The 16,513-nt window shown below is 33.1% G+C and overlaps 2 protein-coding genes across 2 annotated transcripts in view; one reads left to right on the plus strand and one right to left on the minus strand.

Moving 5' to 3' along the window:
• Positions 1–16,513, minus strand: part of LOC132717934 (uncharacterized) — a 317,198-nt gene that overhangs the window by 151,754 nt on the left and 148,931 nt on the right. The gene's annotated exons all lie outside the window — the stretch shown is intronic.
• Positions 9,425–12,655, plus strand: LOC132717919 (uncharacterized). The gene is made up of 3 exons (XM_060701503.1): positions 9,425–9,904; positions 11,339–11,488; positions 12,253–12,655. Exons 1-3 carry the CDS (start codon positions 9,676–9,678, stop codon positions 12,408–12,410), a joined length of 537 nt encoding a protein of 178 aa, XP_060557486.1. The 5' UTR covers positions 9,425–9,675; the 3' UTR covers positions 12,411–12,655.

Consider the following 16,513-nt stretch of genomic DNA (forward strand, 5'->3'; position numbering starts at 1 on the left):
AAATATGTAATTTGTGGTATTATATTGGTTAATGACTTCCTAGACAATAGAGGAAATTTTCTATCATTTGATGAATTTTTAACTAAGTTTGATAAAAAAATAATATTTTTTAGAGTATCAAAACATTATAGAGTCTATTAGGAGATTTTTAAATCAGCTGTCTTTAAGACACCTACATCAGAAAGAGGAAATGCCTATTCAGCCTTTAATGATCAAGATAATCAATAGTCAAAAGAAGAGATGTAGACAAATCTATGATTATATTCTTAGAGCAAATATATCATCTATTGCTAAGAGAAAATGGGAAGATGAACTCAATTTAAATGATGATTTTAATTGGAATGGTATTTATAGGCTCCCTTTTAATATTACAAAGGATTAAAATTCACAATGGTTTTAGAATAAAATTATTCACAGGATACTGGTAACAAATTATCTTTTACATAAAATGAGAATAAAAGATGTTAATACATGTTCTTTTTGCAACAACCGTATTGAAACTATGAAACATTTATTTTGGGATTGCAATTAAGTTCTTCTTTTTAGGAAGATATAAAATCATGGATTCAAATTCAAAATGTACAGATCTTAACACACAGTGGACCTTAACAGATATTATTCTAGGCAATGAATACTTAGATAATGCAACCTTGAATTTAATTCTGCTGGGATAGTATACTCTTTATCGATACAGTTCCAAGCGTTCAACTTTTTAAAAATTATGTCGCTATTCTTTTGAAAACACAATTATATTGTGCAAAAAATAAGGTTTCAAAGTTTGACAATTTATGGGGAAAATATATTTCTTTGCTGCCTAATTGAGACTAATGTTTTAAGATCATTTATTTAGGCTTGATCCACTCTGTATTGCACCCACTACCCTGTTTTGTATCTTTCTTTTTTAAACACTTGAATGACCTTTGTTCTTTTCAAATCTTTCTTATGATATTAATGCATAAAGTATTCATGACAAGAGTGACAACTCTTAACTGGATGTCAATTTTAAAAAAGTAAGATTTGTTTTCCTTGAATTAATGACCTTTTTTCAATATAAGTTCAATATAAAATTGGAGTTTCTCCTTTATGTTAAATAAGTTCTATAATATTTTTAAGTAATAAGTTCCGGAAATGAATCTTTTGCTAATGTTATACTAAAATAAGTCTGGTATTAAAAATTTGTCAACTCTTTTAAGATACTAATGAATTATTATCTTTATTATATTTATAAACTTTGTAGATTTTAAAAAGAAATCTCTTATTCCTCCTTATACGTATATCTCATATATTGTATGTAGATCTATATGCATAAATGTTTTGTATTGTGTAAAAAATCTGAAAAAATATATTTTGTGGAAAAAGCCAAGAGCATGTTTATTTTTCATATAGCATTGCTTAGTGGAGCTTAAGAAAACAAATATTTTTCTGGACCCTACGGTAAAATAATGGCCCCGCTCTCTGAGTCACATTGTTTATATAGACTTGCTTAGTAAACATGTTCCGAAAATCGTTTCCTCAGAAATTATTTGGCATGTCACATCATTTTCAGGTCCTCTACTGAAGTTCTACGAATCTTTCCCCTGGGGTTAAAAATGCATAAGCCATTGTTGTTACTTAGTTTATGTGGACTTATATAGGATTTTTTTTTAAATTTCTCTAAATTCTATAAGGACTAGATGTTGTGATGATGATCTTTTGTATACAATCCACATTAAAACTTGAGGCCAGCAGGTCATGACCAAAGCCTTAGTGTGATGAGTTTCGTATTATACAATCGACCAAAAGTCTTTTCAAACTACCATTATGTTAAAATATTATTTCAAATATCAGTATCATTTAATAAGTTTTGAAGATTCAAGTTTAAAAGGGGATTTGAATAATTATTATGGAAAACGGAGTAACCGAATGTTCTGAAATTATCCACATAACTTACCGGTCTAGACTTACATCAAATTTAAGATAAATTCAGTCTCGTCATGTAAAATTAGCCTCCGTGTAGTCCATTTGAGCCTATGCCGTAGTTAATACTAACCAGTAATCTGACATCACGTATTTGTGTATATCTAGTGCTGACAAGCTTGTGATGGTTTAGCGTAATGCCTTCCACATAATTAAGTATATACAGTTAAACGATATATAAACTTTTAATAAGCTAAGAATCAAACAAGTTGCCTTAAGTCTGAGCAAAAACAGAGTTTATAAGACATTAAAGGTATCAGGTCAGTTACAAAATCTTTCACTTTGAAAATAATATGAAATTTTCATATTCTGTCCATTATCTCCCCAACAGTGTTACATATTCAACTCAAATTTGACATATGGATATATCAAAGGAATGCGCAGGTCAAGTTAAAAAAAGTTCCAAAATATAAGGCACACGTAAGACCTCACTTTACTAAATAATAGGCGGCTATAAAAGTTTTGGACCGCAAAACACTATCCTAATTACATGTATCTCAAAAGAAAAATACAAAATTTTAATACAAGTATTATAATTTTAAGTTTCTTCAAAACAGACTTGTTGTCTTTTTTCATAAGGTAAACAAGAGCGATCAGTGATCACATGTGTCGCCTCGTCATAGCCAGTTGTATGTTGCAGCTACTGTTCAGCAGGAGACACAAAAGTCATTGCCAGGGCAAAACGCGTTTTTTATTCACAAATCATAACGTTCCTAATCATCATTTAACCGAAAACCCTATGTAATATGCGCAAGTACATAAACTACCGATCAATCATGTAAGGTCTCAGCGACATCAAAAGTTGTATAAGAGGAGTATTTTGGACATATTTTTAAAAATAAAAAGTTCCATGCTCTCTGGAAAATTTCAAACGGAGTTGCCTGTGTCTCTGTATAACCAGATGGGCAGAACATAAAGTCCTGCCACGTGTAGACAACGCCTCACTGTTGTCGCAGAAGCAAACATATGTGAGACTTGTCAGTCCCTTTGCAGCTTATTCACTGAAGCGCTAACTAATAGTCAATCATCTCTTTGGTCTGAAATTTTAGGCAACCCTGTCCTAGCACAACCTTTGTGGGTGCCATTGTCTTCGTACCGTTTCAAATTGTGGTAGACTGTTGACCTGAAGTGAACAAAGATAGATTAGAACAGCAAAACTGATAGCATACAGCAGTAAGAAACATCACAGGTCGCCTTAAAATGTTAAGCATGAAAACGCGGCTAAAAATGAACAATCATAAATTCTCTCTTACATTACATACCTTAACAAGAGAAGATTTAATGTCAAATATCTAATCAGTTGAAGCAAGCTTATTCCAGATTATTTTTGATTAAATGCTTATATGAATTTCTCCACTTTTTCCTGTTTTGCATTGAAGCTAATAGTCTACAATCTCTTTGGTCTGAAAGTTTAGGCCACTCGGTCCTAGCAGAATCGTTATGGTTGTTAGTGGCTTCGAACCGTTTCAAAATGTGGTAGATTGTTGACCTGAAGTAAACAAAGACAGATAAGGCAAAGTCAAAATTAAAACAGCATACAGTAGTAAGAAACATATCACAGTTCGCCTTAAAATGTAGGCAAGAAAACATTTTAAGAAACCTTATCTCTTACCTTGGTCGATCAGTCTGAATGATGATATCTGCTATTAAGACACCCTGATTCATAATCTGGCATCGTAATCTTTCCTCCAATGTTAACATCTTGAAATGGAATTGACTTCTAGCTATGCTACGCTCAAAAACGCGGTTAAAAATTTTCTAGAGACAATCTTAATTTCCCTACCTTAACGAGAGAAGATTAAATGTCAAATATCTAATTAGTTGAAGTATTTTATTACTGAATTTTGATCAAATGCTTACATGAATTACTCCACTTTTTTCTGACCACGAACGGTACTTAATTTTGTATGAATTATTGACATATTACACAAAGTTTGCCAGGCAATGATACATTTTAGATATGGTCAATGATTTTTGTAGGGCACTGTAAAGATCGATTAAAATACCACAATTAAAAAGGCATAAGAAGAAATTACATTGAATTGGCTTTGAGACATGAATTTCCCTCAATATTTAGACTTGTCCTTTACGTATACCAGGTCATATTGCCTTTTGAAAATCACCGCAAAATAAACGAAACGGTCGTTACCGATTTCCTTTATTCTGTTCACCATCAGCTCAACTGACATATATAATATTGTTCCATTTCAGGAGTATAAATGAGAGCATCTATGTCCATTATAAATTGATTAATTAGTTCCATTAAAGCATATTAAATATTTTCACACATCTTTATAAAAAAGCAAAATAATGAAAGAAGGATAAGGAAGGACGATAGCTTGCAAGTTTCAGATCCCGGCGAAAGTGAAGGCAACAAGTATTGGTAAAGTGCTTGGAAGTCTGCCCAGGAACCATTCGATTCTCAAAAACTTTTAATTTCTGGTAATTTGTTACAGCTTAAAAAAATATACTCATTAGTGCTTAGTGCAGACCAGCCAGCACATCTGAGCTTCAATTAAAACTTCTTTTGTCCTAATTACCAAAACAAAAAGGAGGAAAAATATATATAAAATCTAAGATAATTAGCGAGATTCGAATACCGTTATGTACAGTTGGGACAATCTATAGAAATCAAATAAATAAGGCTGTTAACGGTTGCGTCCCTTTGACACATTTTTATATACATGTACATATATCTTTTCACCGATATGATGCAGTACATGTACTTAATTCTAATTACAAATAAATCAAAATGTGAATAAAGAAGATATTTGTCATTTTAAAATCTTGCTCCAGAAATAATATCAAAATAGATTTTTATACTTGATTAGGTTGATTTTAAACTAGTTTCTAATAATGGACTTTATCTCAATACAATTTGTTTTGGTATTGACAAGGCGGATCATTTGCAGAGAAATAACAAAAATGTGTCAAATTAAGCGCAATAAAAACAACTGAAAAACGAACAGACAGACATACTGAAAGACTTTTCATCTATAGATCACAGTGTAATTCAAATCACTAGACTGTCTGCTAATTTTATTTTGTTTTTGATTCCTGCTGCATAAAAAAGTAATTTCATGTCATTCTAGGCATTTATCGTTTCTTCACAATAATAATTCACGCGGACTAATATGTAGATCACAAAAATCAGATACAATTCCTGTAAAAAATGACTCATGTCCCGGCTCCCATCCAGGAACGTTTATTATACATCCCTGCACTTACCCATCAGAAAAATAGTAAAATGCCAAATTTCACTTTGGAATATGCATTACCCCTTTTTACAAATTGTGTGACCCCTCTGATATAAAAATCCTGGAACAGCGCCTTAAGTATATTTCAAAAGTTAAGAAATAAGAATAGATAGCGTATATACGAAATACTTAAGAAAACTGTGCTGATTGCCGACCAGTCCGCTTAAATTGATAATATGATCATTATCTACTTTAGTAGGTGATTTAATATTTATAACATTATGCTATAGTTTTATAATTTACACGTCGTATACCAGTTACACGTGTTATATGTGCCATTAGGGCTGTTTAGTATTGACCCATGTAACGTGCAATTATACCATTTCCAATGATGTAAAATATATTTAAACCATTGTCATTAAATGCATCTAAGACTATTTCAGTTGAATTGAATAGAAATAAATTGTAATGAAATAAGTTTCATTGATGTTATTTTGAGTTGAACTGTTTTTTTTTTTATTTTAAAATATATTTTATTCCATTACATCGAATTACATTACATTTTATAACATTATATTAAATTATCTTTCATTTTGTTACATTATATCGAATCGCATTTATCAATTACATCGACTTATCTTGCATTTGGTTACATGACATTAAATTACTTTACATTTTATTACATTACATTGAATTATCTTGCATCTTATTACATTTCGTCGAATTACATTACATTTTATTACATTAAATTGAATTATCTTGCATTCCATTACATTACATCGAATAACGTTACATTTTATTACATTACACTGAATTATCTTGCATTTTATTTCATTACACATAACACTACACTACACTACACTACACTGTTTTGTTGATATTCATCAATTCGCATTGCATTCGATGCATTTTATTTCATTCCATTGATTGAATTGTGTTTTATATTTTATAGTCATTTGTGGTTTCATTTTAATGTAATATGTTGAATGTATCTGAAAAAGGTAACGTTCAAAACAAACATTAGCAAGAAAATTCAGTTTATCACGCCTGCCTCGAATTAGATTATTAATTGTGATGTAGTGAACCACAGATGACGTGCTGTGAGTAAAACGTAATTTACTATTGTTGTTGGGTGTTTTCTCCTAGTAGTGTTAATTGTCGTTACGAGAGAAGAGCTCGAGCCCGTTATCCCCGAGGTGAGTGACAATCATGATTTTGCACAATAAGTTTATTATCACTTACTTGTACTCTTCATTTTTCGATAAATGAAACGTTTCTTGTTTCTACTAACTCGCATGTTGTTTTTTGTGTCGCCTGGTACAGAGTAGTAGCAACATATAGGAATCACTTCTCCGTCGTCTGTCTGCAAAGTAGCCGCGACATTAATTGTAAAGATTGCTTGGTACTGATAAGAGCTCACAAATCTTGTACCGCTAACTCCACAAAAACCACTGGTGCAATTTCATCCACACTTTACAGGTATGATTTTTGACAAGTTGTGAATATCAGAGGCACTTTACAGTTCTATGATTTTTGAATTTTTAAGTTTACAAACTTCTCTTATACCACTTATGTAATGTGAATGAAACTTTACAGGATTGCTTGGTACCTCAAATACTTGCGCATATTACATGGGTTATTCGGTTAAATGATTTTGGCTGAGTTATGGCCCTTGAATGAATGAAAATAACTGTTTTGGCCCGTCAGTGTTTTTTATGTAATAGATGATACATGCAACAAAGTAACCACATTTATACAAATCACGTCTCCATCGTCTGCATGTCTGTTTGTCCGTCCGTCTGTCCGTCACAAAATTGTCCAACCACAATTTCATCAAAACTTTATAGGAATGATCAGTATCAAGTTAGTTATGCATATTGTAAACATTTTCCAGTTCAATAATTTTTTGCCAGAGTTATGGCTCTTTAATTATTTTTCAAAGTCTTGTCCGGACTACTTCTTTTATTTATGTACAACTTAAGCAATTTGAGTTAAAATTTACAGAATTGAAAGGTACTTAAGTACTTGCGCATACTTAACGGGGTTTCCAGTTAAAAGATTTTGGCTGAGTTATAGCCCTTGAATAAAAATTGCATTTTGGCTTTAAAATGATATTATTGTTCCTTTTGCTATACAGTAGCTGCAACATGGTACAAAGTAGCCGCGACATATAGAGATCACACCTCAATACCACTGCTTTTAAAATTAGCTATGATCATGCGACAAATGTGATCACTGATCGCTCTACATATGATTATATAGATTTATAGAAATGTAGATTTAAATTAGTATTGAAGTTGTGATCTTTGCGTGCTTGTTTTTCAAGTCAAAAATCAATGTTAAATAATAACTGTTAGTCCAGATCCGATGAACCCGTTTATAACAGACCGCTAACCTCTGAAATTTTATATTTTTGACATGTTTAAACAGAAAATCACACAATGGTTGAAGGACAAAAAATAGGCAAATTATATTAAGAGGTTCACACAGTTTTTTTAACCTTTATAGATAGAGCTTTATTTAATTCCTTATTGTTTTATACATACTATATGTATCAAAAAAATAGATTTGAATTAACAAAATAGATAAAGTGGTTGATACAGTTAAACCTCTGGTATTATTATTATTATTATTATTGCTTTTATTATCTGATTATGTCGATGGCTAAATTAGAATATTGAGTGTTGATATATAAAGTCATAAATTATAAAGAAGGGTTGTTTAAAATCGTATTTTTGTGTTATGCTTTGCCGAATTTGGCCCGTTTTAAAAACGGGTCGAATTATAGGAACCCCCCTGCTGGGCGGATGGTCGATCGGGGGCGGACGATCGGCGTCCAATTTTTTCCGGAGCATATCTCCTACAAACATGGAGGGATTTTACTAAGACTATATAGAAATTTTCACCACTATAAGAAGCCATGTCGCAGGCATGTACAAGGTCTATAGCTTAAAGGTCAAGGTCACATTTACAGCTCAGTCCGAAGCAAAACTTTTACATGCATTGAGGAATTTCAATGTAACTTGGCACAAATGTTAACCATTGTGAGACAGAGTGTCACGCGTAAAAGCCAAGGTCAAGGTCACACATAGAGGTAAAAGTTCAGCTAAAAATATGAAGTGTTGTATAAGGACCATTTAGTCATCATATTTTAGGAATTGTAACACAAATGGTCATTTTCATTACGTTAATATTTGCATGGTCAAGGTCATTAGAAATAAAAATGTATCCAGATATTGTCCGATATTGCACAGAGCATATCTCTATAATGCCCACATCTCTGTCAAAAGCTTTTGTGACGGGCGTATTTTTCGACAATGTTGCCTTTATTCACCTTAAGAGTAATAATTCTGAAGAAAAACAAAACAAAAACAAAACAAAAACGGAGTGAGTAAATGATGAAATTTTGCATTCAACTGTTTGGACTAGACCTTTAACATTAATATCGAAAAATTACGTCAAGTCCCGTCATATCCAAAGGCATCAGTACAGTCAAAACAACAAAAAACATAATATTAATGTGTGTATATATTTTAATGTTCATAATGTAACCATAAAAATTCTGTGATTATTTACAGTGATACTGTTTTGCTTATTTCATTAAAACTGTATTATTGTATAATTGTAAAGAATCTTCTTTTTGGAGAAAATAAACATATTATCATCATCAACATTATCATCATCATTATTATTATTATTATCATCATCATTATTATTATTAGTATTATTATTATTATTATCATTATTATTATTATTATTATTATTATTAATGCAATGTAATGTAATATAGTGTAGTCTAATGTAGTGTAATGTAATGTAATGTAATGTAATGTAATAATGTGCGATGCAATGCTTATGAAAGACATTATTTATCACTTTCTTATTTTTTTTGAAACTTTTATGCCAAATCATTACATAATTATGTTAATCGTTAATGCATTAACGCATTTTACTGCATTCTAGACTTTTTTATTGGAAGGACAGGCCACGTTTCTTGTACATATAAATCTACCTGAAAATAGAATCATACGAACACTTCGGTCGATTAAGGGGAGAGTTGGGTTGGAACGCCAATTACATGCACAAATCCTCTCCTGAAAGACCTAAATTGTGTGACAATACAACATAATAATACAATTTCATTATACAATGTACATAATAACGAAACAGTCATTTGAACTGTATTTTGATCACCCCTTTCCGACATAATCAGCTACTAAATTACATACAGTCAATTGAAATGGTGACCAGTGAAAAAAAAATATAATAGTTTAACACTATTTTAACGTGACATTACTATCTGAAATACCCTTGTTTAGTTAGTTCCTATCGAAATTATTGAAAACAGTATCATATTGCCACTTTTAACAAAAGCAAACAACCAATCGCTCTACTTACTTCGACAGTTAGGTTAATGAACGGGGTGAATCAAACAAGGTCGGAACAGCTGAGCAGCGCGCTGTTAATTCAAGGGCGGTAAAATCAGTATTGGACGGTAAAATCAGTATAGGAATATACAAAGATGGCTTGTCTGCTGTACCTTACATTCATTACAATAACTTTAGCCCTTGTGACGACGCTGATAGCACTCGCTGTACCGGTCTGGCAGCAGTCGAGTGTCGAGGTTTCAGGGGTAACCGTAACCTTAAAGACTTACACCTACAGCGGATTATGGAGCGTGTGCACAAGACAAGAAATCGTGGGTTCGGATGCGATCGATTGCAGCACATACCTAGATTCTGGTGTTAAATGTGAGTTTATTTTTATGATAAATTTAATAGAACTTTATACGCGCACATGAAACCTTTCTGATCCTTCGGGATCATTGATTCCAATACTGAGGCCGGCGCTAGAGAACCGTTGCACTGGTCTTTACCACTCATGAACAGACGCAAAAAAAAACCGAGTCTGTAATTTTTATCCTTTTACTACTTTGATTTCATTGCTTTTCAGGGATCTCCTTTTTCAGATTTTATTTATCTGTTGAATATGCATGTGATGGACAAACTGTGAATTGTCTGTTAATGCTATAGTTTGGAAAAAAAATGTATATAAAATCTTTTACTTTAAGGAAGACTTTATTATTTTGTTTATTATGAAAATATTTTTGATATTATTTGTTTTCAAAATGCGCAAATCTGCATTTATCAATTGCGTGTTTTATAACAGTCGAGTGACTGGTATTTCTCGGTGCAATGTAATGATATTTGACACTTATAAATTATAAAATATTATATAATATATATTATTAAATAATAAATGAAGTGTCCTTTTAATAAAATTTTGGCCGGTAAACCTGGTTATTTTTGCGTACTGTATACATGAATTAATGCCAATATTGCTTGCTTGCTTAACAATGACAATAATTATTTTAAAAACTATTTTGCAGGCTTTTTTTTAAGTAGAACTTCTTCCCTGTTTTACAGTATTTTTGAATGTGTGCCTATTACTTGTTTTTTAAGAAGTTTGTAATCATATGTATCTGTTGGCAGACAGATATAAAATCTTTCAAATATGAATATAATTATTTAATAATAGATTGTAAAAATTCAACAAACTTGGACTTCCTTTACACGCCATATCTTCAATTAAATGAAAAAAGTTAATGCAGGTCTCTCAGTAGGGTCTAAATCTCACGAGACAATGACTCTTCAATATCAGTCGAATCGTGTTTTTGTTTTTGTGTTTTTTTTAATGATCTGAATTGTGCAAAAAAAAAAATGATCAATAATTGTTAAAATGTAAAGATAATTTCTCACGGTGCTTTGATTATTTGTTAAGGTCGTTAAGCAAAACTTCACACGGAACTTCAGCCATAATTTGTCTAAGGGATATGAATGTGACAAAAAGTCTGTCATATAAATAGTCTGCCGCTAGGTTTTTAGTTACATCTATAATATAATTATCAAGAGACTAAAATTTGGAACGCCCCAATTGCAAATATTTTAAGAGGGAATACAGGACATTGTGTATTAAGAATATACTTATATGTAGGCACGACAAAAAAATGATGGAAATTCAGCAAAATCCAAATAAATATGTAATCAGTCTAAAATTGGTCGACACCTATTCAATTCCGTTACAATATCAACATATAATTGGTTACATTATACTACAAATAACTTGAATTTTCTATGATTCTTTGAATGGTGTATGACTGAGTTAGAAAAAAAATGTATTTTTAGATCATGGAAGCGTCAAGGGAGTGCAGGCTATGCTGATCATAGGTGGCGCTCTATGTGCAGCAGCGTTCGTGGCCATCATTATAAAATGGTGCATTCTGTCAGAAAGCGATATTCTTGGAAAAATTGTTTCAGGACTTTGCATTGGAGCCGGTAAGTTAGCTTTACAGAAAAAAATGTCTTTGCGATTTTCATTATCATTTTATGGCCGCACAAGGCTGTTTTTGTAAAACGCTTTGTTTTAAATGATATGTTGATAACACAGGGAATCGGTACAGTTTTTGGGATAGTGTAAAAATTAATTCTAGAAAAAAATATAATTATACTGTATATAATTATATACATTTGTATATAGCTTAATATGATTTACGTAAGAATAACTTTGCAATTTTGACTTGTACTGGACTAGTGGCATTCGGCTTATTTGGCGAGTTCAACCCCCTTGTCTATATATTATAATTATAGTTCTTTTTTTCTAGAATTACTTTTTTACACTATCCCAACACTGTGCCGAGTCCCTTTGGTTGGTAATTTATTGGTTAGTAAATAATTTAACTCATTCTTTGTAATCGAAATCGATAATCGATGATTATTATTGTTGTTTCTTTTATTTATTCAGCTGGTCAGTTTTATTTGGAACTTCCGTCCGTCCACCATTATCCAATCAGACGTTCGTTAATTATTTTGCGACCAGCATGGATCTAGACCAGCCTGCGCATCCACGCAGTCTGATCAGGATCCATGCTGTTCGCTATCAGTTTCTCTACTTGTTACACGGTTTGTAAGCGAACAGCATGGATCCTGATCAGGCTGGTCTGGACCCATGCTGGTCGCAAACACACTATGTTGGTTTTGTCATGGCGCGGCTCATATATCTTTGAATTCTTAATACCCATTTGACAATCATTGTATTTCAGCCGTGTTCCTGCTACTTGGCGTAATCGTATATTCCACAGCGGTGGCAGATGACCAAAACTTTGACATGAATGATCTTAACGCAGGATTTGCGTTAACAATATGCGCTGCGGCGTTACTTCTTGTGGCGGGAGTTATCGTCTGCTTCCTAGCGTCATAATTACCGGTTACATACCGGAAGTCTGACATGTATCACCGGAAGTAGGACATGTATCAACAGTGTATTTAAGATACCATATTGCTGTTTTAGTATATGCTTTGTTTATTTTTTTTAGAATCTTTGACTGTGATATGAATATTTGTGATAATTAATAGTTTATTCTTGAATGATTTCAAATTGATGAGCTTTGTCACTTTTGAATGGTATTCTTCTTATGAAATAAATGTTTAGAGCTATTCAAGAGACTCAGCGATGTCATATTCTCTAGTAAATTCTCTGTATAAAGCTGCTTTACGGTTTACTTTTAAACCGGGTGAAATTTTTAGGGACAAAAAAATGTGATTGTGTGTGTATACATGAATGTACTTTGTCCGATAATTTATAAGCTTAATAATGACGTCAACTTAGGAGGAAACATTTTTACAAACATTTTTTATGCTTTATACATGCATTGACTTTGTGCAACGCTATCGTTCCGTGATCAGAATCTGAATAGATTTAGATATGTATACCCTTGTTTCAACACTATGACTATTCTTTTAGGTTTTGTTGACCTATATTAAATGTTTTATATATAGAAGATATTGAATGAATGTAGGTTCAAGACTGAGTTTATTGAACCAGTTAAATAAAATTATATTTTAATAAATGCGGGCCTCTGGTTGGCATAATATAATTTTATTCAACGAGTTCAATAAATTTAGTAATGAACCTGCACGGATATAATATTATATTTATCACATACCCAAAATAAAGACTGATTTAAGTGCCTATATAGGTTTAGTGCAAATGCTAACATTTAGCGTGTTTTTTACACTATGTTTGTTGCCCCTCACCGCTGTGGGTTCGAATCCCGACAGGGACGTTCGATTTTTTTATGTGAGTGTCGTATGGTCCTTTTCAAATGTATGAATGGTCGTTTATGCCTGTAAGGACATAAACATACGCCTTGATAAATAAATAAATAAATAAGATAACAATTTCTGGCGCAAACCAATAGCAAAATTTTTATCAAAGTGCGCATGCGTGAGGTGGATTTTCCGGGAAGTTTGTAAAAACTGAGGCCCGGCATGCAAATTATATGTCAACATGAAACATGAGAAATTAGTTGTTATAATGAGATGATGAAATGGAATGATATAGGAATGATATTGGAAAAATGGATTGTATTTTTTCGGACTGAAAACAAAAAAATAAAAAGGGGAAAAATATACAAAAAACAAGGCCCAAAATGAAAAACATAAAAAGATTTTTCAAAAACACAAATTTTCGACCACATGCCCATACTTCCCCCTTTGGGGAAATTGTCCCCCGACTTTTCATAAAATATTAAAGAGGAAAGCTTGAATCAAAACATTTGGCAAGCAGTAAGTTTAAAGACCATAAAGTACAAAACTAAGGTATTTACAAAACCCAAAATCAAAATTTACTAAAAGGAAAATTACAACCTGTGAGAAAATATATAAACCCCCGGGGGCAAAAAAACCTTAAACCAACAGTTTCCCAAAAAATTCCGAAATGGGCAAAATCCCCAAAAAAATATATTGTCCCCGCGAAAAAAATTTTTTAATTTTAAATCAGTAGAACTGTGAATTCATTAAAGAGGTGCACTCTCAACAATAAATCCTTTTTTTTTAAAGTACTGTAAAGTACATTTATAAATTATCAAGGTAAAATATATGGTACAAAGTATAAAACATAAAACGAAACACATCAGGTACCGAACAACGCCTAACTTCAAAGTTGAAACACACCTAGACTATAAATCAAAAGAAAAAGCATTAATCTAATTTCCAGTTATCATTTAGCATCCATCCGGGTTTCTTTCTTGTACGTTTATGCCTCTGTAAATTATTGTTGTTGTCCTTAGTTGGATTTCTAAGTGCAGGGATAACATATTTTGAACCTGTAACAGAATGAGAAGTTTTGAGTTGTTGACGTGGCATCTTGTTTGCTGTTTGATGTTCCTGTAAAAGAAGTTGACATACAATTGTTAGAATCATGTATTGTGGAAGAATTGCTTTGTGAAACATTTGATGGACTTGATGTAAGTGAGGTATTGGAATCTAACGTAGCTGTAATGGAAACATCAGAGGAGGGATTGGAGAACGAGTTCTGATCCGAATGTAAGTCAGAGGAAGCTGGCTTGTATAAGGACTCAATGGTTTTGCACAAAGGCATCCCCATAAAGGGAAGTAAAAGGTTCCTGTGCAAAACCCTGGACCTGTCCTTGCTGTTTTCCTTCTTCACCTCATAGATGGGAATTCCAGAGGTGGGCTGGCTGAGAATGGTGTATACATCTTTTTCCCATCTATCGGCAAGTTTGGATTTTCCCCGAACACCTACATTTCGGACCAGTACTCGATCCCCGGGCTTCAATTCCGTTTCTCTGACACGGAGGTCATAGTACCTTTTATGTTTCTTGCCTTGTTTCTTGGCCTCTCGGAGTGCAACAGAATATGCGAATTTTAGTCGGTTCTGGAGACCTGAGACGTAAGAATGGTCCTTTGACAGGAGATTTGTCTGGTTCGATGCCAAGAAACGCATCGATGGCAAGCCTTGGGTGGCGACCAAACATGAGGAAGTGGGGAGAATAAACCAGTAGAAGAATGGGGAGTTAGAGTTATAGGCATGGACAAGAGCGGGAACATGAGACTTCCAATTGACCTTCTTGTCATCTTCCAGGGTCCCCAACATATTCAAGAGGGGTTTTTCGTTAAAGCGCTCATGCATCCCATTTCCCTGTGGATGATACGGAGTTGTCCTGGTCTTGTCAATATTGGCCAACTTGCACAACTCCCGGATAACTTCACTTTCAAAATTTCGCCTTGATCCCTATGGAACCGACTAGGAAAACCATAGTGACAAACAAAATTTTCAAAAAAGAAGTTTAGCGGTAGTATGTGCAGTTTGGTTCTTTGCAGGGATAGCCTGAGCAAAACGAGTGAAGTGATCAGTAATGATCAAGATGTTTTCATAACCACCCCTAGACATCTCCAGAGAAAGAAAATCCATACAGACAATTTCCATTGGATAACTCGACTGAATAGGATTTAACTTAGCAGTCGTTTTATCCAATGACTTTCTCCGGATACATCTGGGGCAGTTTCGAACCCTGTGTTCGATATACTGTTCTAACTGAGGCCAAAAGAAACGTGAACGGAACAAGGAAATCGTTCTTGTACAACCTTGATGTCCTGCCTCATCATGCAAACCATGGAAAGCTAAATCAAGCATATGTTCAGGGAGAACAAGCTGAGTAACAGGATAACCATTTGAAGTACCTTTACGATAAAGAATTGAATCCTTAAAGTAAAGGTTGCTCCATTCCTTCAGAAACGATCGAACCTTGGCCGTTTCATGTGACTTTTGGCGTTCAGTTAACCTATGACCAATTTCAAAGAGTTGAACTAAACGGGAAAGTGTTGGATCATCTTGCTGCTCCTTCTTCCAATCAACTGACTTAAGGCTGCTTCCGACAGCCTTTTCAGCTAGCTTGTCAGCTAGCTTGTGGAACGTCGGTGGTTCTACTCAGGTGCCCGTTCGTGTCAGAAATAATGCACGGAAATGCACCTGAATTCTTTCTACAACATTAAAGCTGGAACGCCCCCATATGACCAATACTGTGGCGGTGTGACGGAAACCGAATCAAACAAACTCTGTTTGTATTACGCAAATGACGTTTCGTCAACGTGCAATACCATTTTGTTGTAAAAATAGCACTGGCTTGTGTTATATCAATATTGTTGTCTGCAATAATGAAACTTTCTTCAAAGGATAAATGACCAACTCTTATTATAAATGGGAGACAATCTTTATCAAAATAATTGTAATGCAAGGTAGTGTCCCTTAGACGCATTTCTTGTCCTGTGTATGCATATATTTAGTTTGTTTTTGTTTGCGGTGTTCCTTACTGTAATTAAATATATTAAAATATGAAAAGAATGTGTGTCGCTTCAGTACTCACTCCAGAAATAATGTAAAATATATTATCACTTGACTGGAACTTAATTGCACGTGAACTAGCATTTTTGGTACAATTTATGAAGTATTCGATTTATTGTTTTCCTTTCGCATTTTTTTTTATAGAATTATAGTTCACT

This window comes from Ruditapes philippinarum, unplaced genomic scaffold (genome assembly GCF_026571515.1).
Source record: "Ruditapes philippinarum isolate M1 unplaced genomic scaffold, ASM2657151v2 ctg357_1_1_1_1, whole genome shotgun sequence".
Taxonomy (NCBI): domain Eukaryota; kingdom Metazoa; phylum Mollusca; class Bivalvia; order Venerida; family Veneridae; genus Ruditapes; species Ruditapes philippinarum.